Here is a 24549-nt window from a genome sequence, read left to right as displayed (position 1 = left end):
TCCTGGGTTGAGTGCACCACAATGCGGATTAAATTCCTGCTGAAGGAAATTACACAATGACTAAAAGAACCCATGACCTTCTGTTTCAAGTCAAGATACTAATCCACTGGGCCAATGAATTAATCTTACTGGATATTCAATCACCAAGCCTCCTGGGTTGAGTGCATCACAATGTGGATTAAATTCCTGCTGAAGGAAATTACACAATGGCTAAAAGAACCCATGACCTTCTGTTTCAAGTCAAGATACTAATCCACTGGGCCAATGATTTAATCTTACTGGGTATTCAATCACCTAGCCTCCTGAGTTGAGTGCACCACAATGTGAATTAAATTCCTGCTGAAGGAAATTACACAATGGCTAAAAGAACCCATGACCTTCTGTTTCAAGTCAAGATACTAATCCACTGGGCCAATGAATTAATCTTACTGTGTATTCATTCACCTCGCCTCCTGGGTTGAGTGCATCACAATGGCTAAAAGAACCCATGACCTTCTGTTTCAAGTCAAGATACTAATCCACTGGGCCAATGAATTAATCTTACTGGGTATTCATTCACCAAGCCTCCTGGGTTGAGTGCATCACAATGCGGATTAAATTCCTGCTGAAGGAAATTACACAATGACTAAAAGAACCCATGACCTTCTGTTTCAAGTCAAGATACTAATCCACTGGGCCATAACAATCCATTACTGATTTACAGACATATAAAAACCACCCTGAACAAAGAATTCTGGATTAAATGATTTGGACATTTCGCAAATTATTTGTAAGAAAACTCAGAGCAATTAAAACTCTTGGTAAGACGGGATTCAGAACGACAAAAGCTCCAATGCTATTCACAATGACAAACAATCGGTCAGTTCGGAGTTAGTTTGGTTGGCCTCTGCCTAAGGACTCACTTACCTAGCGATAGCCATGCCAATATAGTGAGCCAATGGTATAATAGCAAGAAGCCCCATAGCAAATCTCTGTCAAAAGAAACATAGAATAAAATAGAATACAATACAATACAATACAATACAATAGAACAGAACTGAACAGAATAGAATAGATGTAGAATAGAATAGAGAAGGTTTATTGATAATACATGATTGGCAGCCAGTGGCTGAAATATACATGTTTACAGAGCATACACTTAATAATAAAGAGTAGATAAATTGAACTAAATTATTGATAAGCATTCAATACATAAATTACACAAAACACAGATATCTATTATAACAGATCAAATTACGTAAAGAAGTCATGGGTTTAAGTTAATTATAAATCACATTATATCAGGTATTGCATATATATGGCAATCAAAAAAAAAAAAAATTCTTCTGGCAATGTAGGTATTAGTCTAGATGCTATCCATTGGTGTACATGTTATTTAACTCCCCATTGATTGCAATATCTTCTCTTTCGCGTCCTTACCACAAATAGAGAGAAAAAAAAAATTTCCTTGATAATAAATGGTTCCTGAAGAAAAGGTACGAAAGGGAGAATTAAAGGGAGGAAGAGAAGGGAGGAAGAGAGGGAAGAAAGAAAATGGAAAGATAAAGGGGGAAAGTAAACAACTAATAAATTATAAGTTATGAAGATTTGAAAATTGGCTTACGCCTCCGGGTGTAGTAAACCTGTTTTTCGTGTCAGCAAATCCGACAATGACTGCGATGACAACAAAGAAAAGCATGTCTGGTAAACAAAAGGCATAAGGAAAGACAACATTGTGTTATCATATTAAAAAAAGAGATATTTCAATAAATGACATTATTAAGAATGGGGTGTTGCAAAACAATATCATTCTGTTGTCAATTGCTAATTTCTGTTGCAAATTTACTATTAATAGAATTCTTTTTTTTTTCCTTGTTTAAAGGTGGATCGTTGATGGCAGTGATTTTACCTGATTGCTAAGAAAGCAATGAACTGGAGGTTTGAAGGCTTGAAAAAAAGAGTATTTTTTAAAAATTTGTCTCAACGTAACAATTGCCAGCCTGTTGTAGTGAGATCGGTGAAAAAACATGTGAAATGACTCTACTTGAAAACTTGATAATTCACCCTTTTAAACATGTGCTCGTAGGCAAGAATTTACTTGTTCTTTTCATGCAACAAGTTACTGGCCCCGACAGTGATTTTTACCGGTCTGGGACCGTCGGACCGGGACTAGTGTCGCGCACTGTACATACTCCATGATCTGAAATTTTAAACAAGTCATGTTAAAAAGTAGCAAATCATACAAAAAAGTATTGGGGCGTATTCACAGCAAAAAAGAGGAACAAATACTATAACAAGTGGAATGCCTCTGGCCGTCTCACCTGCATCACGCGATTCAATATAGCAGCAGTGCTGATTTTGAAAACTACTATAACTCGCACAAGATGTTCAGTGATACTTGGTTACTCTTATTTCCACGTTTTATGAACTAGACCAATACACTTATAGAGATATGATGGCAATTCAACAAATACCCCCAACGTGGCCAAAGTTCTTTGACCTTAACATGACCTTTGACCTTGATCATGTGACCTGAAACTTGCACAGGATGTTCAGTGATACTTGATTACTATTATGTCCAAGTTTTATGAACTAGACCAACACACTTTCAAATTTATGGCTGTAATTCAACAAATACCCCAATTTGGCCAAAGTTCATTGACCCTAAATGACCTTTGACCTTGATCATGTGACCTGAAACTTGCACAGGATGTTCAGTAATACTTGATTACTATTATGTCTAAGTTTCATGAATCAGATCCATAAACTTTCAAAGTTATGATGGTAATTCAACAGATACCACCAATTCGGCCAAAGTTCATTGACCCTAAATGACCTTTGACCTTGGTCATGTGATGTGAAACTCAAGCAGGATGTTCATTGATACTTGATTAACCTTATGTATAAGTTTCATGAACTAGGTCCATATATTTTCTAAGTTATGATGACATTTCAAAAACTTAACCTTAGGTTAAGATTTTGATGTTGATTCCCCCAACATGGTCTAAGTTCATTGACCCTAAATGACCTTTGACCTTGGTCATGTGACATGAAACTCAGGCAGGATGTTCAGTAATACTTGATTAACCTTATGGCCAAGTTTCATGAACTAGGTCCATATACTTTCTAAGTTATGCTGTCATTTCAAAAACTTAACCTCAGGTTAAGATTTGGTGTTGACGCCGCCGCCGCCGCCGCCGCCGTCGCCGTCGGAAAAGCGGCGCCTATAGTCTCACTCTGCTATGCAGGTGAGACAAAAAGGGAACGGTTGGTATGTCTGTTAGAGTCACACATAAACGCCTAGTTGTGTGCGTCATAAAAGGCATGACTGCATTGGTCAGATCATGCCAAGAGGACGCGCAATACTGAGTATTAATCAATAAGATTGCGTGTTGCATATCATATATGTGTCTGCATTTAAGTGCAACTCTAAGTCGTGTATAACCCCCATACCGAAAGAGAAAGTGATAAGTTCCTATGATCAGCTGATACCGATATCCCTTACCCCGTTATTTTCGAGAACACTTGAGTCATTTGTGGCAAAGTGGGTAGTAGAAGATATATCAACCCATATTGATAAGAAACAATTTGGAAATGTGAAGGGCTGCTCTACTGCACACTATCTTGTTCACTTACTAAAATTTGTCCTTGAAGGCCTTGACAAACCTGGCCATTACGCCTATTTAGCTACTATTGATTTTACCAAGGCCTTCGACAGAGTAAATCATTCCATTGTAATACGAAAGCTTATTCTTTTAAATATTCGTAGGTCGATCATTCCAATTATTTGCAGTTTTCTGACTAATCGAACCCAGTGTACCAAGGTTAATAAGTGTTACTCCCCTCTGGTGGAAGTATCCTGTGGGGTGCCGCAGGGTACCAAGTTAGGTCCTGTTTTATTTCTTCTACTTGTAAATTATGCTGTATGTGAGTGGGATTCCAGATTGAAGTACGTTGATTTAACATTGGGAGAAATAGTTAAACGCAACGGAAATCCCTCTTCACAATCGTCACTTGATTGTCGCTCAAAATGGTGTACTGATAATGATGTCCTCCCCAAACCATCTAAATGTAACCTTATGCCAATATCCTTCCTCAGAAACTTTGTACCCTGTATTGAATTCCACCTTAACTTAACCCCACTCAATGTTGTCGAAAGTATCAAACTTCTAGGAGTTACACTTCAAAAACAATCTCAAATGGAAGCTACACATTGAAGAAATCATTTCCAAAGCATCACGTACACCCTCTGTATTCTAAGGAGATCGAAGGCAAGTTTGGCTGATATGGTGACTGTATACACTACATAAACTGTATTAGGCCAATTCTCGAATATGCTTCCCCTGTCTGGCACACTTCTATCACAATCAAAGAATCTGATAAACTGGAATTTGTTCAAAAGCGGGCACTCAAAATAATTGTAGGATATGACATTCATTACTCTGATGCTCTGGTAATTAACAAACTCACTTCACTATCTTCCAGAAGGGATTCACTTTTATTAAACTTTGGACAGAAATTGATGAACTCTGATCATCATAAACACCAACTTCCAACACCAAGGTCCGTATCTTGTACTAGACAATTACGCAACATGACTGGTTTCCCCACAATCAAATGCAATATTAAAGATACCGTAAATCCACCATTCCTCACCTTGCAAAGATTTTGAAGTAGTTTTCCGCAATTCCTGTATTTTTATTATATAGCCATTCCTTGGTCATCATGTCAGCCCACAATCCTTCTGTCTCCTTTTTTGTTAGTGTTTTTACAATGTAAACTTACTCTCTTACCTTTTCTCCCTCTTTCCTCTTTCTTTCCCTTTCCTATAGTACTATTCTCTTTACCTATTTGAGTCCTATCCCTTACACTTTTCTGTTATTTTCTTGTCTGTCCCTCTTTCTTTCTTTACATCCTTTCTTTAGCTTTCTATCGTTTTTTTGTAGGTTAGGCCTACGTACATGGAAAATTTGAAATGATTACAGTTATTGTCTTGCTAAAATGTATTATACTACTTGTTCTCATGTTGAATCTATTTATATATATAAATCATTTTGTATCTAATATAGGATATTCATATCTTTATGTAGTGTCAATCATAATTGACAGTATTTTGTCTTCTATGTTCTCCATGTCACTCTCTTCTTCACCACTTTCTTTTTTTCTCTCTACCTCACTCAATTTTCTCTTTCTATTTGGAGAACATACCTCGTCTTCCTCTCTTTCTTTCCATTACTCTCATTTCTCTCTCTCTCTCTTCTTCTTCTCTCTCCCTCCTCCCCTTTGATTATTTCTCTCTTTCTCAAACTTCTATTTATGAGATACATCTTTTAATTGGAGATAAGTTTTGACGTAGAATACTGTAATTACGTTTTTATTCATTTGCCTTGTTATATCTGTATATTCTACTTCATAATTTTTTGTAAATTGACCCTTTCAGCTTGTGCTGCTGGTCAATTTTTTATGTGCATATATACCAATCAAAAAATAAAATCAAAAAAAATAAATGAATAAAATAAAATAAATAAAATATTCAAATCTTTGAGAAACACCCCCCCCCCCCATGGTAAGGAAGACAAATGCCTCACCAAAGGGCAAAAGAGCACCAAGTGGGAATTGAACCTAGCACACTGGATTGCAAAACCACTGCTCTACTGACTGAGCACAGCTTATATAGACCTGCCAACCTCTGCGAATGAAAAACTGTGTTCTGTGAAAAAAAAAACTGTATTTTTCCCCAAAAAAGTGTATTTCATAATAAAATGCTTGGCGCACTCGCTCATCGCGGCGCTCAAGCTGCATGCAAGCTAAAATGCGCACTGCTCTTGCAGATGAAAAAAAACAACATTAAAACATGTGTATATCTTCACCCTGGTTTGAACAAAATGATTGAAAAAAAAAACAAGTTACCTGAAATTACATTGATCTAATAACCATATTTGTGCACGTTTTATGAAATAGAGACATATAGAGATTATTTTTCTCAATAAATTACGATTTTTTTTTTTTTTTTTTTTTTTTACAAAAAACGTATTTTTCAAAGAAAAAACGTACTGCCGTATTTTGGTTGCAAAAACGTACTAAATACGGCTAAAACGTACTGGTTGGCAGGTCTGCTTATATAGCAATGGCCAAGAGCTCTCTCATATTAATTATACAAAGCACTTTGCCAACATGACAAGATATCTTTTTAATATAGCGGGGTGGAAAATAGAGATTTGGTTGTTTTGGTAAAAAGTTTGTTTGCCTTCTTGCACTGTTTACATTCCATTATGGTTAGTTTTAGTTGCAGGTTTTTATGGGTCAGGCTGGCTGTGTGTGGAATGTGGTAGTGAAGGAACTCAAACTGAATGGTTGCTAGGCGTTCGGGCTGTCTGGGATCTAGAATTAGTATTTTTCGGGACCCAATAGCATTGGAAGAGTAGAGTTGAATACTGAATCGAATTTATGGACGGTCCAGCTGACCTTAAATATTTTTCGATTCTGCTTCTAATTTCCTGTCCTCCGGCTTGCTTGCATTCTTCAGCGACTAGAGAGAGAGGGAGAGAGCGGGGGAAAGAGAGATAAAGTGAACAGGTGGGAGAGATAACTGAGCTGTAGGACACGAGAGTCGTAGAACGAGAGAATTGAGTAAGAGAGTAGATGAGAGAGCTGTAGTGCAAGTGGTTAAAGTGCGAGAGTCGTAGAGAGAGGAAAAGTTGATCGATAGAAAAGTTGGGGGAGTGGTGAAGAGAGAGTTACATGTACATAAAGAGGGAAGAATAATGGAAAGCCGAAGAACTTGAATTTGGGACCAGAGTACGCACATTAATTAGTTCCATTTTGTACACTAATATTACAGGCGGATTAATTTGGAGCATTGCACCAAAAGTGATAGGACTGATTTGGGGAAGGGTTTTTCTCGCCACGTGGTGTTTGAGCCAAGAAGGATAAAAAGGGTGTGTGCTAGGTCGGGCAAGGTAGTTCTTTTCGTTCGAGATTTGTTTTGCTGCCGTAGGTTTAGTCATACCCCATTGTCGGTCGTCCAGTCCAGAGATGCGACGTTATTATACTATAACAGCTTATTGATTTGACACTGATTTTCAAATAAACATTATGTACAACTTTACTTCATCTCTTCGTTCAAACTTGTCATTTCTTGACTCCGTCTTTTTTGTACATGGGCAGCGCAAGACGTTGGGCGGCCACCGGCCGTTTTGCAAAGCTGTGCCGCTACATTAAATTTGATATGAATTAAATTTGAATTATCAAAGGATACTGACAAAGAAGATGTTCATGCCATCTACAGTGTATTTGTATGAGTAGAAGTTAGCAGCTTGATATGAGCACATGATAACCTCATGTGATTGCTCTCCAGGCTATGGTGGTTTGGAAGAAATACAAAATAAAGGGGAAAATATATTAGTACAATGATGATAGAATTTGTTGACAACCTACTTATTCTATTCTTCCAACTGCAAATGTGAGATTTATCGGCAGCAGTATAGGCAAAATTATCTGCTTGTGACGTTACGATACCGTTGAATAAGAACAACCATTTTGTGCTCTGAAATTGCAACTATAATTTACTCTCCTTCAATTCTAAGCAACTGATCGCAAGGCTGATTTTGATGGATTGGATGATCATATAAATAATTAATGCATTCAATTACAATCATCAGCCCTACAATCACTTAACTTAAGTTGGCTCAGTCGGTAAAGCGGCTGCCCTTCAAACCAAAGGTCATGGGTTCGAGTCCATCCCAAAGCAGATAATTGAAGCACGCTTTGTGTGTAAACGTCTTTCCCCTGTTCCATTGATGCAGGCTATGTTACAGCGCAAAACACCGTCCCTCGGATAGGACGTTAAATAGAGGCCCTGTGTAGAGGAGAGTCACCACCTTTGCACGTTAAGAACCCACTGCACTATTCAAATAAGAGTAATAATAATAATATAGGGTATTTATATTGCGCACATACAGTATCCACCTTGTTAGGTGCTCAAGGCGCTCCTATATTACCCGGCTAAGCTAGGCGTTCATAGCGCACACAGCTTTTTAAGGAATTACTTCCTACCGGTACCCATTTACCTCACCTGGGTTGAGTGCAGCACATTGTGGCTCAGTTTCTTGCCGAAGGAAATTACGCCATGGCTGGGATTCGAACCCACGACCCTCTGTTTCAAAGTCCGAAGACTAATCCAATGGGCCACAACGCTCCCTCGGATAGGATGTTAAGTGTACAGGAGAGTCACCACCTTTGCACGCTAAGAACCCACTGCACTATTCGTTTAAGAGTAGGGGGGAAACCCCGGTATAGTGGTCCACATGCAATCCCCCAATCAGTTATATCGGGAGGAGAGACCCGCGGGTCATAGTGATTCAGTTCGCTTCTCGCCTCTTAGGCACAGGTGACCACAAACAAATAATAATAACGCTATGTCATTATTATATATCCTTGGGTTTCAACGTACCTTTAAGGCAGTGGTTTTGCTAACTTTCAGCTTCTCAGGAGGTAGAAACAGTAATCTTTTGATTGCCATCATATTCAGCTGTATGAAAGGAAACAAATAATACACAGGATAAAATAATTTACTGTACTAATGCATAGAAGTCCCTTTCTGATGATATACATGTAATAGTAATAATAATATGTCCATTTATATAGCACAGTTACTATGTACATATATTCAACTGTGCTTTGATACTTAGTATCATATTATTACCCCGGCCATGGCTGAGCCACCATATCAGCGCTAAAGCATTCAAGGAATAACTCCTAATGGGTACCCATCCACCTCACCTGGGTCGAGTGCAGCACTGGGTAAATTTCTTGCTGAAGGAAAACACGGCATGACTGGGATTTGAACCCACGTCCCTCAGATGAAAGACAAGAGTCGTAACCAGGAGACCACGGCGCCCCAACGATATGATATAGCCTGATTGTAAACAACCCCAATGAGCTCAGCTACAAAAAATGGTTTACCTTTGCCACAGGCAGGAATATAATAGTCATCCATGATATGAAGAATACCAAAAGATGAAGTAGCAGAACAAAAGGTACCCCTAGTAGAAGCCACACGTACGTAGAAGGCCTTTTCTGAAAGAAGAAATGGAAATTCTCTTTAAAAAAAAAATTAAATACATTTTTTGTTATGATTCATGGTAAATGAATGTATTTTTGTTGTTGTGAGAAACGTGTGGAATAATCCTTCCCTGAAAAAACAAATCCAGTTGGAATTTCTAGTTTTCAGACATATATGTGTACACACATGTAGATGAAAGCAAAATCATACACTGTGATTCTGATTTTTTATTCGACTTATATGAAGAACACAATAAAATGTAGAAGCAGCATTAGGATGACACATGTAGAGAAAAGAGCAAAAATGATACACTGTGATTAGAAAACTCCATCATCTCATCCATCCATCTGTCACAATTCATTTTCTTTAATTTCCATTTCACATCAACTTTTATTGTCATTCCACCATCCTAACAGCCCTATCCACAGGACTATCCACACGGTGAGCTGTGATGCCAATGTCAAGTTGGTGAAACCGCCCCCTGGGGCCTGTTTCATAAAGGACTTCCAACTGTTGTAACTTTGCCATTATGGCAACTACCATGGTAACCTTGATTATGATTGGCTGCTGAGCCCTGTTACCATGGTAGTTGCCATTATGGCAAAGTTACAACAGTTGCAAAACGGGCCCCAGATCAGAAAAACCAAGATTATTGTTATTACCAATGACATATACCAATAATCGGTTTGGAGTCAGTTTCACTGGTCTGACCGACCTTTGTTTCAGTGACATATTCAATTTTTCTGCTTTTATTACTAAGAAATGATATTTATATTGAATGTCTAACGATCTCACCCAATACTGACTGTTATCTATCCTGCGATATGAGTTACTGACGCTTGATGATGATAGTGATGTCACGAGACGAGCATTATCATTAGGTCGGACGTTATGAGCAGAATTGACCACACTCTCTCCATCTGTGCTAACCGAGTCATTAGCATCCATATACCTATACTCAGTTTGCTTTAGTGAGGAGACAAAAAATAATGCACTTGTTAAAATTGAGTAACTGAAGCATGGTATTCTTAAATTGGCCATCAATAGCAGCATTTTACTCTCAACTGTATGTAAGTAAAATAATTACAGATTTAAATGAATAATTATATTTAGAACTAATCTGCAAATTTGCAACAACAAAATTGTTTTATGGTTTCACAGCATGGCAAATTACTTGGGATAGTGTGTGTGAGACAAAGGGCAGTGTTTAACAAAGTTTTAAGAGTTTAACAAACATTTGAGTGTAAATGAAAGTCAAGTTTTAATGCCAACTTGCACATGGCACCAAACACATGACCTCATCGATGACTCCTACAGCATGATCTGACCAATTGAGGATTTCAAGTTTGGTGTTGACTTATTGGTGTTGGTGTTACATGTAGGTCAATTTCAATTTTAATGTCAGCACAGCTCCAAATTTCGAATGCAGCTGGTACAGGGATGAATTTCACTAGGACTTGAGATGTCAATAATGTGATCAGTTGGATCAGTTTCATACATGTAAACTCAGATTAGGCTGTGGAGCTATTTAAATTGTGCTTCTACATGTACGTCAGACCTGCCAAACTCTGGGAATGAAAAACTGTATTCTGTGATAAAAAAACTGTATTTTTCCCCAAAAAAAGTATATTACATAATAAAATGCTTGGCGCACTCGCTCATTGCGGCACTCAAGCTGCATGCAAGCTAAAATGAGCACTGCTCTTGCAGATGAAAAAAGAAACATTGAAACATGTGTATATCTTCACCCTGGTTTTAACAAAATTATTGAAAAAAAATCAAGTTACTTGAAATTTCATTGATCTAATAACCATATTTGTGTATGTTTTATGAAATAGAGACATATAGAGATGATTTTTCTCAATAAATTACGATTTAAAAAAATTACGAAAAACATATTTTTTAAAGAAAAACGTACTGGTTGGTTGCAAAAACGTACTACAGTAACTACGCCTAAAACGTACTGGTTGGCAGGTCTGCTACGTGTAACACTAACATCAGTACCAACAACAAACTTGAATTCCCCCACTGTGGTGATGTATTGTACATAAAACACAACAGGGAATTTACATTACATTTCAAAGTACGACTTTGATGGATCTTTTGTGAAACACCCCTTTATGTTAACACGTATTGCAAAGGTCAAAATCTTTTCAGCATAATAATATGGCAGGAATAGAAACCAATTCTTATAAAGGAATGACTGAAACTGAAACTGGGAAACATTATAAACAATTTCAAATATAATGTCAATATTTGAATAAGCAAGCAGTAGCGCACGTATCAGTTATAAAAAGGTATTTATGAATAATGATGGCAGTGCCTGAGCCAACTCTGGATATATTGTTCACTCTTTTGAGCAAATCTATTTACAATGCAATTGAGAATATATATGACCTCTCCTTTGGGCTTATCTTTGGGCTTATCTTTTCAGCATAATATCTTGTGCCAAAGGATTCTGGAAGAAATTGTGTAATTGCTGAGAAATAAGCAAAATAAGCGCCGATTCGGTCACTTCCGTTGGGTCTTTATTCCAGCAATAATAATACACTGTCCCACGTGTGCCTATCTGTGTTGGCGATCTTCAGTGTGATCGTATTTCAGCTTAGATTTTATGATTTCACAAAGTTCAGTTTATGTAGCTGTACCAGATCTAGATCCACAATGATATACCTGTAGTCATACTTAACCTTGGTTTTACAGACTTTCTCACGAAATTAGTGTTTTACTGCAACTACTGTAATATAGCTTTAATCATGCCAGGTACCCATTCACCTCACCTGGGTTGAGTGGGGGGGGGGGGGGGAGGATTCACATATTATATGAATGGAAAACACTATCTTTCCCCCCCCCCCCAACTCAACCCAGGTGAGGTGAATGGGTACCCGGCAGGATTAATTCCTTGAATGCATGAGCGATGAAAATCAGCTCGAGCTAAAGCCGGGGTAATAATAACAATTATAACAACGCGCCTTGGAATAGAATATTTCTAAACAGACGGCGCTATATAAATGCCTATCATTAATATCGTTTGTTTTTAATACCATTTTCAGGTAAATCTTTTGGAATGAAAACAGAGAGATAATGACAGAAGCAATTCTTAAAATGTTTCAAATTGGATAAAATATGATACAAAATCATAATAGGTCTCAAACTCTCAAAGGATATTTTACAGCTTTCGTTGAAAAATGTTAAGATTTTCTGCATTTTTTTCTAAAGATACTGCTTGAAACATACATGTACTGTACATGTATATAAACTATTATCACCTTTACATGTACATGTATGTATATGATGTGTAAAGATTATTTTGTCTATACATGTATATTGAGCCCAACAGGAGACAAGCTGCCTGTAAGAGATCGATGAGTAAAATTCAAATAGATCAAAGAGAGATGTACACAAAATCCTGTCATTTTGAACAAATTCCTTACTTTATTTGTGACCATTTAAATTTCATAACCTCACTAAATATTTGACTTGAGTTTGACTGACCTTTATTCAATTACTTCTCTTTGTTTCCTGTTTTCATGAAAATCGACCTGCCACAAGGGTTTCATGAACCCTGGTTTAGGGCCAGGTGCGTACGCAGGTGGGGGGATTACAGGAGTTCAACCCCCTCTTAGATTTTATTGAAAACCTTTTTTTTTTGCTTGTCAAATTTGCTTGTTATGGAAAGACCTAAATTTTCAAATTTTTCTGGTAAAACCTTTTTTTCAGTTTTTTTAATTTTTATCGAAAGAAAACCCCTTTTTTTGCTTGTCAAATTTTTATTCAACTTGAAACCCCTCCCCCTTTCAAAAATCCTGTTTACGCTACTGTTTGGGGCAATTACTATTAGGAATTGATAAAGTCTGTAGAAAAAATCAATGGCAGATTGTGGCAGCTCACTATCCTAATAAAAAATCTCTTTACCATAACAAGGTTTCCTGATGTCAAGGTGGTTCCTATTTGACAGAGAGCAAAATAGCCAGTGAAAATCACTATAGCCCAAATTCACAAAGGTGGACTAAAGTTATACCGGGATAACTTTAGTCCATGGATTAAAATCACGTCAAATGACGCGTTTTATACCCCGGGTATAACTTTAGTCGACCTTTGTGAATTCGGGCCTATTGAATGGAGAATAATCTAAGTAATATCAGATGAAAGAGGAGATTCTAAGCTTTACATTGGTAGGTCAATTGTCTATTGTATTTGTTATGATAAGTTATGATAAATCATCGCTTAATCTCAGTTTCGTTTTTTCTGGGACGCACTGTATGTCTCCATTTTGCCCCAAACTAGCATTGTGCATTAACATTTGCGTGATATTTCCGAAACACAAAAAGATAGCGCCGCAAAATTTTATGACTTTTTTCTTTGAAGTCTCCCACAACTTTTGAGAACAAATTCGCGACATTCGGCTATAGCATCGCGACGCAACGTGACTTTCTACTAGACAATGTCATGCCGAAAATGGCTCATTCTTATACTCTGTGTACAAAGTTTATGGGAGATGAAATTCACAAAAGGGTGATTATTTTTCGTTCTAATTGGTCTGCTTAATTAATTTAGGGTTTAATTTGTTGTTAAATAGTCTGTAATAATTTCCATTGAAAAAAAACAAAGATATACATGTACATACACTGTAAGGAAAAAATTGGCTTTCACAATTTTTCTTTGTGGAAACCTTTAAATTAGATAACAAAGATGACATCTAGGAAAAAAAATTCAAGTGAAATTTGGTGTTACATTTGCATATTTTATTCATAATAAATAAACAATTATTTTTCAGAATTTTTTTCATACTGGCTTGTAGTTTATGTGGTAAAGAATATGTGTGCCAAATTTCGTGCGAAAGGCGGCCGAGATCAGACGGAGGGCCATCATGCCCCCCCCCCAAGTCCTCGATACATCTCAAATAGCCCAGTCCTTTTAGGGTTAACCCTAAAAAGCGGAATCCCCTCTCCGTGTTTATTTTTTGCCACATCGTTTAATGACTTTGTTCTTTCAAGTCTCATGAAACTGTTTGTTTCGAAAGTGATAACCTTTCATTTTTCATGTAGTGGGGGAAAAAAGAGGAAGAAAGAAAGAAGGAAGAAAGTATAGTTACGAAAGTAGATGTCTGGTGCACTAACCCTAAAATAGACCTGCATTATTCCAATGAGAAAAGGAGATGTTAATACTTTAATATTCTGGGAAAAAAGTGCTTGCATCTAATTAATGAAAGTGTGAAGAGTTTAGATTACTTACCTCTTGTACAAAATATCCAAATGGCCATAAGAAGTAGCATGCGAGCTTAAAACAGTATATACCTTTTAGAAAGGAAGTGAAGAAATAAAGATGAATGTCAGTTGCACAATTTTCATTCAGTTTATTTATTTACATATGATACATCTGGGGACCGTTTCATGAAGAACTTGTCAAGTTGTCAGATGTTTCATTAAATTTTTAGCATCTTTTTCGCCACTTCAAACAAGTTTGATTTACAAAAACAATATCAATATCAATGTCATTACATAAAATAAATAATATCATACAAATGTATTATTTGGTAGCAGTCTGCCCAAGGCATCAGTTGCTCAAAGTATGTTTTATCAGGCAGTTAACATTAGGGGTGCACTTCCAAGCCAAGAAAAATGTTAATGAAGTATTTCCCTGTTTGTCTCTAGGTAAATATGAACATACTAAGGAACTATCTCTCACATAATTTTGCTATTTTGGGCATTTGATTCCATACATGTATATTCTGCAAGTTTCAATGCCGTGTCATTAATATCCGCATACAAAGATAATATTAAAAAGTAACGCACAATGGCCTGTATTGTGAAGTCAGTTTAATTAAGACTCTGTTCTAAAGTTGTGGTTTAACTAAGGCTAGCCAATAAATATACAGAAGAGGTTAAATGCAACACCTCATTTGACTTTCAAGTCATTCTTAATTGGTTTTGGGAAGGATGAATAAGATATGATACCTCAGTCAACTTTCCTCTACTGCCGCCGTACGGCGAGTCGAAAACAGCAGTTTCATCAAATTTTCTTCAAAACCACCCATATGTAGCTGGTACAAAAAATGTCAAAACAGCCGTTTCCGACTCGCCGTACGGGAAATGTGACTGAGGTATTAGTCTTCACCACTACAGAATTGTGAAAGAGTACAGTAAATTCAAGAAAAATACAATTGTACACAATTTTGGATATTTTTTTACTTCCCATAACTTAAAGGGATGGTCCGGGCTGAAAATATTTATATCTTCATACATAGAGTAGAATTCACTGAGCAAAATGCAAAAAACTTCATCAAAATCAGATAACAAATAATAAAGGATGTTTTGTTGGCCTGTTATAATAACCTTGACCTTATTTGATTGTATATTAAAGTCACCCTTCTGTTTTCTGTTTTTAGTAATCCTTTTCTAGTTCACCCGATGATATAAAGTATGTTTCAGTTTTGACACCCCAACCTTGAATAATTACTGCAAGGGGTAAAGTACAAAGAACTATTGACTGTCTTCATCAGCCCTGGGAGCATTTCATGAAAAAAAAATCAGTGATTTTCACATCTACATGTTATAAGCTTCTGAATATCCTTGCATGTGATAATCTATAAAAGAGCAAATTAGTGAGCGAAAGAGTTTTATAAAATACTCCCCAGTTCTGTGTTCAATGAAAGAGGCTTATTTGCACTTTGTTTATGATTTAACATGAAATTGAGTTTATTTTTATATTGAACTGTTAAATGAAAGTGGGAATTTTTTTATATACATGTATAAATCACCTTTATTCAATATAAAAACAAAGGGAAGTATAAACAATGAAAATAAGTCCAGGTTACTTTTTTAATACAAAGTACAGGACTAATGTTTATCAAATTATTCTGACAAGGAATTTATTACCATTATACACTCATGATTGCAGAAAAGATAATTGAAATAGTAGAATAAGCACACCCTTACAACTGAAGAGGATAGAGCGTCTAAGAGGGGAGATAGAAAGAATGAACTTGAAGAAAAGGAGGTAGAGTGACAAGTGAGAAGAAAAAAAGAAAAAGAGGAAGAGGAAGAGAAAGAGGAGGAGGAAGAGCAAGAGGAAGAAGAGGAGGAAGAGGAAGAGGAAGAGGAAGAAGAAGAAGAAGAAGAAGAAGAGGAAGAGGAAGAAGAAGAAGAAGAAGAAGAAGAGGAAGAGGAAGAAGAAGAAGAAGAAGAAGAAGAAGAAGAAGAAGGAGGAGAAGGAGAAGAAGAACAAGTCGACGAGAAAGACGAAGAAGAAGAGCAAGAAGAGCAAAAAAGAAGTGTGGAATACAATGTTTTGTGAATAAGATAATATTGCGTTATATGAACATAATTTACTTCAGAAGAATCTTTGCAATAATCATCAACCTACTCATTGTACATCCACTAAGCTAGATGAGCTGAAATACACAAATTGAATGGTTAAGACCTGTAAACCTACCTTACACTATGCGATCCAGCCGTGATACAATTCTGGAAATTGCAGTATTTACGTACATATGTAACGTTAAATTCAAGCATTTTGATAGCTAAAATGCACCTCATGTGTATTTGCCCTTCTAAACAAGCAGGCTCTTGGTGACACTTATTTTATTATTTTTTTATCTCCATTATTTTTTAAACAATTTGACAATTGGAAGTCTTAACTGGTTTCAACTGGTCACAACTGGTTTCAGTTGATATCTTATTAAAATTTACCATCACTGTAAAACAGAATATTCTGAACATCAATCACAGGGGTGGGGGTGTGAGCTTGATCTATAATACTTTCTGATTCCCGAAATGGCTAATTTGATGGGCGGGAGGGAGAGATGACCTACAAGTAGGAGTGACTATTTTTCTCAAATAACATTATAGGGGGATAACAATTGAAAACAGCCCAAACCTACATACCTAAACACTTCTCCCTGTTGTTCTTTCTTTTTCATCTCTTTTTTCTTCTTTTGCAACATTCTAGAAAAGTTACTGGGGAGGAGGGTGGTTGCCTCCCCCCCCCCCTTCCTTGTGGTGCTGCCACTCTCGCTCTCTATCTCTTAGTGTGAGGCGATCTTAAAATCACTTACCATGTCTCCATGCAATTATGGTGAAAAACATCAGAAGTCCAACTAAGGAGTATACCAAAGCCATCAACCATCCGATCAACAATGCATAAATCACGTTGGACACTCCAATTGTAGGATCTAATTATAAAAAAGAGAACAGAATTACCATTACTATGAACAATTCAGAGGTTGATTCTTCTTCTCCTCCTTCTTCCTCCTCCTCCTCCTTTCTTCCCCCTCCTCCTTCTTCTTCCCCTGATAGTAATAATTATTTCTTTATGTTATACTCTAAACTCTGAATAATAATAATTATTATGTTCATCAGGGTGCTACATAACTTTTTAGATGCACTTGCCTGTTCGGGCAAGTAAATTTTTAAATAGTTGGAGTATACTTGACCCAAAATCTATTTCACTTGCCCAAAAAAAATAATTGCAAAAAAAAGTTTTACCTCTTCAAAAGAAAATTTTGCAGTGTTATAAACTATTGACCTTTTTCTCTCTTTTGACATGAACTGATCTACTTTGTTATTGCATTTCTTTTTCCAAAGTGATTTTATCTTGCCTGTCATGACCAAAATTAGGGTAAATATTTCATATCGACCCTAATTTTGGTCATTCTACTGTGAGAATTTTGCTTGCCCCATTTGCAGGCAAGTAGTTTCGGTCTTTACTTCAAAACACTTGCCGACTCTAACTTTTACTTACCCCGGGCAATCGGGCAAGTGCTTATCAAGCACCCTGTGTTCATATTTTTTATTACATACCTTCCACAACAATTTGTGTGTGCAAAATAAATGCAGAGTTTTCAATGTCTTTGGTCTTGCAAATTTAAAGTCTCAAACTTTTTCAATGCTTTAAATTTATCCTCAAGACCAGACCCAGTGCATGCTTAAAGAAAGAAAATAACATTATTTCATTGTATCAAAGTTCAAACTAAAGTTCAACTCATTTTCTCTGACATTTTTTTCTTCTTCTTCTCATTATTATTGATCATTATTTTTACAGACTTTTGGCACTGTACAATGTATGCACGAAATGTGTATTTCCTCTATTGCCAGTCATTTCCTATACCAGGATGTATCAACTTGAATTGCATAAAGTGTTATTACTATTATGGAACTTAAAGGGGTACCCTAGGATGAAAATAACATGATTTGGACAGTTAAATAAAAATAGGACATACATCTTTAACAAATTAGAAAAAAATAACAATTACATTCACTCATTTACAAAGGTATATAGAATCAAGTGAAATATGAAGAACCTAAAAAAAAAAGCATAGCTGGGCAAGTCCAAGAAAAGGTCACCCTAGAAGGCAAAATTTCATCTTTAATTTAAGAAGTTATCTTTGGTGGGGTAAGAAAGCCCAAATGTTGAATTTTAAAATTTCACTTAGAAAAATTTTATAATATGCATATTTATGTTAATTTGGGGCACCTAATTTGCATAATTGGTAAAATGGGCGTTACGTATGGGACAATTATAAAAACTCATAGAAAATAAAAACAAAACTTGTGAGATTTAGTCATAGGTGGGACATGGACCCCCTAACATCTTATTACTTTTGGGGGAAAAAAGTGGTGTCATCCAATTAATTATGCAAATTAGGTCTTGTCCAAGGATGGAATGTCCCATACGTAACATTTTGAGGATGTTTTTTTAAGTTATTTCTCATAATACAATACTTGTATTGTTGCATCTCTGGGAAGTTCTAATTTATAAAGTATGAAAATGTTATACCCCAAAAAGTTTCAAAAATAGAGTTTACTTTTTAATTAAAAGTTAATTAAAAAATTGTTACGTATGGGACATTTACACACAATGTCAATGGGGAGATTTGTGTACAAAGAGAATGGAGAAAAACAAATTTCAAGAGTGCTCTAAAAAGTGATTATTTACCTTTTCTTTAGTTTTTAAAGACAGATTTGTTATGAATACTGATTGATGAAAACAATTGAAGCGAAAAAATTGTGAAAATGGAAAAATACGAAAAAAATAAAAAACAATAGAAATACATAAGAAATTCATGAAACCATGAAAATCAAGAAAAAAAATGCTGAAATGGCTAATTCCCTTTTCATTCATATCAAATATGTCTCAATAAAACATTTTAAAAGACAGAAACTCTTTTGTTATTTTCATATTTTAAATTATTTCAATTTTTTTAATTATGGGGAAAATTGTATACGTTCTCAATGGGGACAAAATGTCCCATACATAACTGTCCCATACGTAACATGTCATTAATTTGTTTAATTAGAGTCTGTAATTAGAGGGATTTGGCTTATGACATGAAACTTGCCTTAGATATACTAGAGTATTGTGACTTCTATCACACTAAGTTACAAGTTGTCAAATGAAATACTTTCAGAGAATTCTCAACTTGAAAAAAATGTTTTAAAAATTGTCTTTTTTCTGCATCCCATACGTAACGGCCCATCTTTTCTCTCTAAAATGTCAATGTCAAGGTCATATGTCACAATTTTTTGCATGATTATTCTTCTCCTAGATGTCTACCATCATGAGGGTATTCAATCTAATCAAAGTCAATAAACACTATTTTTCAGGTCATTAAAGCCTCTGAAATGTCCCATACGTAACGCGCGCGAATTCTTGGACTTGCCCAGCTTGTAAACATAGGTTCCCAGAAAAAAATCATTAATCATTAAACATTCCTAACGCAATAAAGAAAGATGAATGAAATGAAGAAAAATGATTACATTAAATACAGAGATCGACTACATGAGAGTCACTCGAGCTAAGTGTTTACCTACGTGCAAGCATACGATTGTAAAAGAAACTTTTTCAGACCCCATTTAAAGAATGCATAGAGGGCGACTGAATTATACAAGTTTCTATAAAATGGTTCCAAAAGCTAGGCCCTGCGAAAGTTAATGTTTTGAGAGCAAGAACATGACAAACTGGGGAAATGCGGATATTGTGTACTTGTGTAGTTGGGTATTTAAACAGATTTCTGGATTTTGAACAAACAAATCAGAAAAAACACTTGTTATTAAATCGTGTGTATTAAGTTGGTACATAAATATACCAAGAAAGTTATATCGGTTACTTTCAATAACTGGTTAAAATAAAATAGTGGATTATTATGAGCAAGAAAGTCAGAAGAAGAAATAGTCCTCATGGCTCTTTCGTTTTTTATTTTAAGTATGGATTCAAGTTTTTTTTAGAGGCATTTCCTCTAATCATGGGTAATGAATCCCATGGCTGTTGAAAGGAATGAATATGGACGAATAAACATTGGAAATACCAATATTTATAGAAACTTGATACTTAGAATATCTAAGCACAGGAAAAAGGAACAAGGAAATCTTGTATGTTTACATTGAAAATGTGCTAGCACATTTGTGCATTGCTTTTACATCTAAGGAACAGTTTTTACTCATTCTTTTTACCCTATCTCAACATGAAGTAATATTTTGGGTCTTGGGCCAAGAAAAAAGTGTTCCTGCCTAAAGTCCAAGATGGCTGCCAATTTCCTAGAAAATCATTTTTTCCAGTTTTTAACAACTTTGTGACGGATACTTCAATTTTTTTTTGCTAATTAGGTTGGTCATTCATGATGATAACAAAATACCTGTTCCCTGAATAAAATGAACCCCCCCAAAAAAAATAATAATAATAATAAATAAAATAATAATTATAATAAATAAATAAATGAATGAATAACTAAATAAATAAACAAATAAATAAATGAATAAAATAAAAATAAATAAATGAAAAATAAATAAAATAAATGAATAAAACATTGTGGCCCAGTGGATTAGTCTCCAGACTTTGAAACAGAGGGTCGTGGGTTCAAATCCCAGCCATGGCATAGTTTCCTTCAGCAAGAGATTAATCCACATTGGGCTGAACTCAACCCAGGTGAGGTGAATGGGTATCTGGCAGGAATTTATTCCTTGAAATTCTGAGCGCGTAAAGGCTGCTTGAGCTACAGCCAGGGTAATAACATCCAAGTCCTTTGGAAGCGCATAGAGACAGTTATTCATAATGTGTTATGCGCTGTAAATGAACTGACTATTATCATTGTTATTATTATAAAGAAAAATAAATAAATAAAAAAACAACCACTGTATAGCCCACCAACAGGAAAAATAATCCTCTATTCTGCCCTATATGTAAATTGGATTGGGCCCTGTGCCTAAATGAGAAGTTATTTTTATATTTCGTATCATTTTACAAATATTTCTTACGGAAGGGGAAAGAACAATTTTTTTTTTGGTGTGAAGACTTTCTTTTTCATATACTCACAGGAAAATGGTTTAATCTCTAATGGTGGTTTATAGAGCTCCTGAACGACCTCTGACCTTTCCTGTAGAGGGCGCTTTGTCACATGACTCTTCCATTTCTTAAATCCAAACTGAAAGAAAAAAAATAGAAGACAGTCATTGTTTTTAAAAACAAGTATTTTCATTTACAATGTCTCAAAGGATTATTGCAAAGTTAGGACAATTGCAAATTCACAGAAATTTACAAACTATTTCCAGGTGCAGATAGCTAGTACTTATTTCCACTGCATCAACATTGCAATTATTAACTTTAGATAAACTTAAGTTTATTCAGGAATGGCACTAAGTCAAAATTCCAGTACATTTCTTAATCACAAAATGTAAATATACCAGAGAGTGAACCAATTTACAATACCATCATCTTCTCAAAACAAGATTGAGAATTAGTTAGACCCAGGCTCTATTTCAAATGTACTTGTATTCTTACGCTGGATCTCATAACAAAGTTCCTGTAATACGAAATAGGTTCACAAAATGTAAAATGTAAAGTCCCTGTACATTGTTTATAATTCTTCCTAATAGTCATGAAAGAATTTTATAGCTCACAAAGATTATTTTAACTACATGTATCTTAAAATTGAAAGTGCATCTGGTCGAACGTAAGTCTCCCATACAAACCATATAGTTCTGTTCCATACGCTGCGCTTCAACTTCATTCTCTGGCGATTCCACAAAAACAAACTCCTCTTCCTCCATCCTTTCATTCGTCTTTGTTCTCGCTCGGTGACGGAGAAAGGACTGGTTACCATGGCTACCCTGCCGACTTGGACCACGACCTGGACTATTGCAGTAGTGTTCACTTGGCACTGGCTCCGATTGCGTAGAGGAGTGTAAATGATCATCTCTTGTATCTACAACATTAAAAATAAAAATTTCTTAATGAATGAAAAATTAAGTAGACATTATTTAGACTACATGTTATTTCATCTTCTTTTGTACTTCGGATGGTACTTTATAGATTTTGACTTGCAGATTAATTTGAAACATTATTTATTGATATCTTTTGAATTAAAACAAACATTAAAAATGTATGCATTATGTTTTACAAACCCAGGCATTTGCCATAGATGATGCATTTTCATATCAACCATCAATGACCATTAATTCAAACACAACCCCACCCCCCCAAAAAAAAATATATATATACCGTATAGACCCTAAATAAATAAACATAATCTACTTGAGTTTGACTAGCATTACCATTAGAGACACAAAAAATATTAAACAAAAATAAAATCAAAATCAAAAAGACAAAAATAAGAAAAAGAGGGGGAAAAGATTGAACAGGAAAATAAAATGAAGCCAGGGCCCAAGCGAATTCGAGAAAGAAGCTATTTCTTTAGTATTTATTTATTCTAATTCATCCTTTCAGGAGAAAAAAGCTCAAAAAAAAGTGGCAAAAATAGTCATTTCTTGACTAGTTGCCAGCCAAAAGAAGAAGAAGAAAATTACTAATCAGTGGCATCTTATTCAAACAAAACACCAAAAGCAAAAGAAGAGTAAAGACTCCTTAATAAAAGACCGGCTTTGGCTTCGCGCCGGGAGCTGTGCCACCAACGCAACAGCGAGAGAAGTGGCGGCAGAGCAGTTGGCAGTGCAGCGCATGACCGAGCCTGAGCCTACTGAGGCTTGAGGCCGAGCTGTCTTGAGCGGATCAGACGTTGTCAGCGGCAGCGGTGCAGTGCAGTGAAGACTGCTTTGCGAAGATCGAGATGATAATAATTAAAGTTGCTTTACCTTCAGGCTCATGCTCGACCTCATCTTCCATCTGTAAAACATCGGCATCGTGATGAAAGCCAGAATCCTTAGCTTTCCCAGTCGACATCTTGAAGAAATCTCCAACGATATCCACGAAAGAAATGGCAGCTGATGAAGCGGCACAAACGTCAAAGAAACCTCTCAAAATTCAGAGCAGCTTTTTGGCGAAACTATGAGGCGCCGAATGTACCAATATTATATAGAACAATTATTTGTTATATAATCATTATTTATTAAATAATAACTATTATTTATATATAATTTACATTTTATTTGTAAATAACTACTATTATATAAAATATCATTTCTAATTATTTATATATAATTCCAAGTAATACTTCATTATTTGTAAATAATAATAGTTCGACATTCCATTATTTATAAATAATGATTATTTGTTTTTCATTATTTATAAATAATGATTATTTGTTTTTCATTATTTATAAATAATGATTATTTGTTTTTCATTATTTATAAATACTGATTATTTGTTTTTCATTATTTATAAATAATGATTATTTGTTTTTCATTATTTATAAATAATGATTATTTGTTTTTCATTATTTATAAATAATGATTATTTGTTTTTCATTATTTACAAATAATGAAAAACAAATAATCATTATTTATAAATAATGAAAAACAAATAATCATTATTTATAAATAATGAAAAACAAATAATCATTATTTATAAATAATGAAAAACAAATAATCATTATTTATAAATAATGAAAAACAAATAATCATTATTTATAAATAATGAAAAACAAATAATCATTATTTATAAATAATGGAATGTCGAACTATTATTATTTACAAATAATGAAGTATTACTTGGAATTATATATAAATAATTAGAAATGATATTTTATATAATAGTAGTTATTTACAAATAAAATGTAAATTATATATAAATAATAGTTATTATTTAATAAATAATGATTATATAACAAATAATTGTTCTATATAATATTGGTACATTCGGCGCCTCATACGAAACTGGCTGAACACGTGATCTGCTCACATGACTAGTAGTATAATAGTTCACGTGATTGAGAAATGCTGTCTGCTATAGCTACGCTACTACCTTCTAAACCGTGAACATCATTGTGAACACGGGGTTTAATCCCGGGAAGATACATTTTTCAACATGTTTTTATTATGGATTTCATTCAAATGAATTACATAAACTCCAGATAAATACAAAAAAAATAAAAATCTTCATTTTATATCAACACGGATATGCAAAAAAAAATACATATATATTTACCAAAAACTGAAGCAAATAACGACGGAATGAAATTCCTTGAAATTATACTTTTATATCTAAAAAAAAAACTTACTTAACTGAGCCCCCAACCCTCTATGTATTTTAATAATTATTGATATTAAATGACTAAA

General features: G+C 35.0%; 1 protein-coding gene across 1 annotated transcript; it reads right to left on the bottom strand.

The window, feature by feature from the left end:
• Window positions 1–887: 887 nt before the first annotated feature.
• Window positions 888–23316, bottom strand: LOC129268004 (uncharacterized). The gene is made up of 11 exons (XM_064104474.1): window positions 23128–23316; window positions 22009–22241; window positions 21353–21461; window positions 17100–17216; window positions 14279–14340; window positions 9839–10009; window positions 8944–9057; window positions 8432–8509; window positions 7238–7337; window positions 1604–1680; window positions 888–971 (listed from the first exon to the last, which is right to left on the bottom strand). The coding sequence occupies exons 1-11, from the start codon at window positions 23213–23215 to the stop codon at window positions 903–905; spliced, it is 1218 nt and encodes a 405-aa protein (XP_063960544.1). The 5' UTR covers window positions 23216–23316; the 3' UTR covers window positions 888–902.
• Window positions 23317–24549: the final 1233 nt, after the last annotated feature.

Source organism: Lytechinus pictus, chromosome 9 (assembly GCF_037042905.1).
Source record: "Lytechinus pictus isolate F3 Inbred chromosome 9, Lp3.0, whole genome shotgun sequence".
Lineage (NCBI taxonomy): Eukaryota > Metazoa > Echinodermata > Echinoidea > Temnopleuroida > Toxopneustidae > Lytechinus > Lytechinus pictus.
This window is presented reverse-complemented; position numbering and strand designations above follow the sequence as displayed.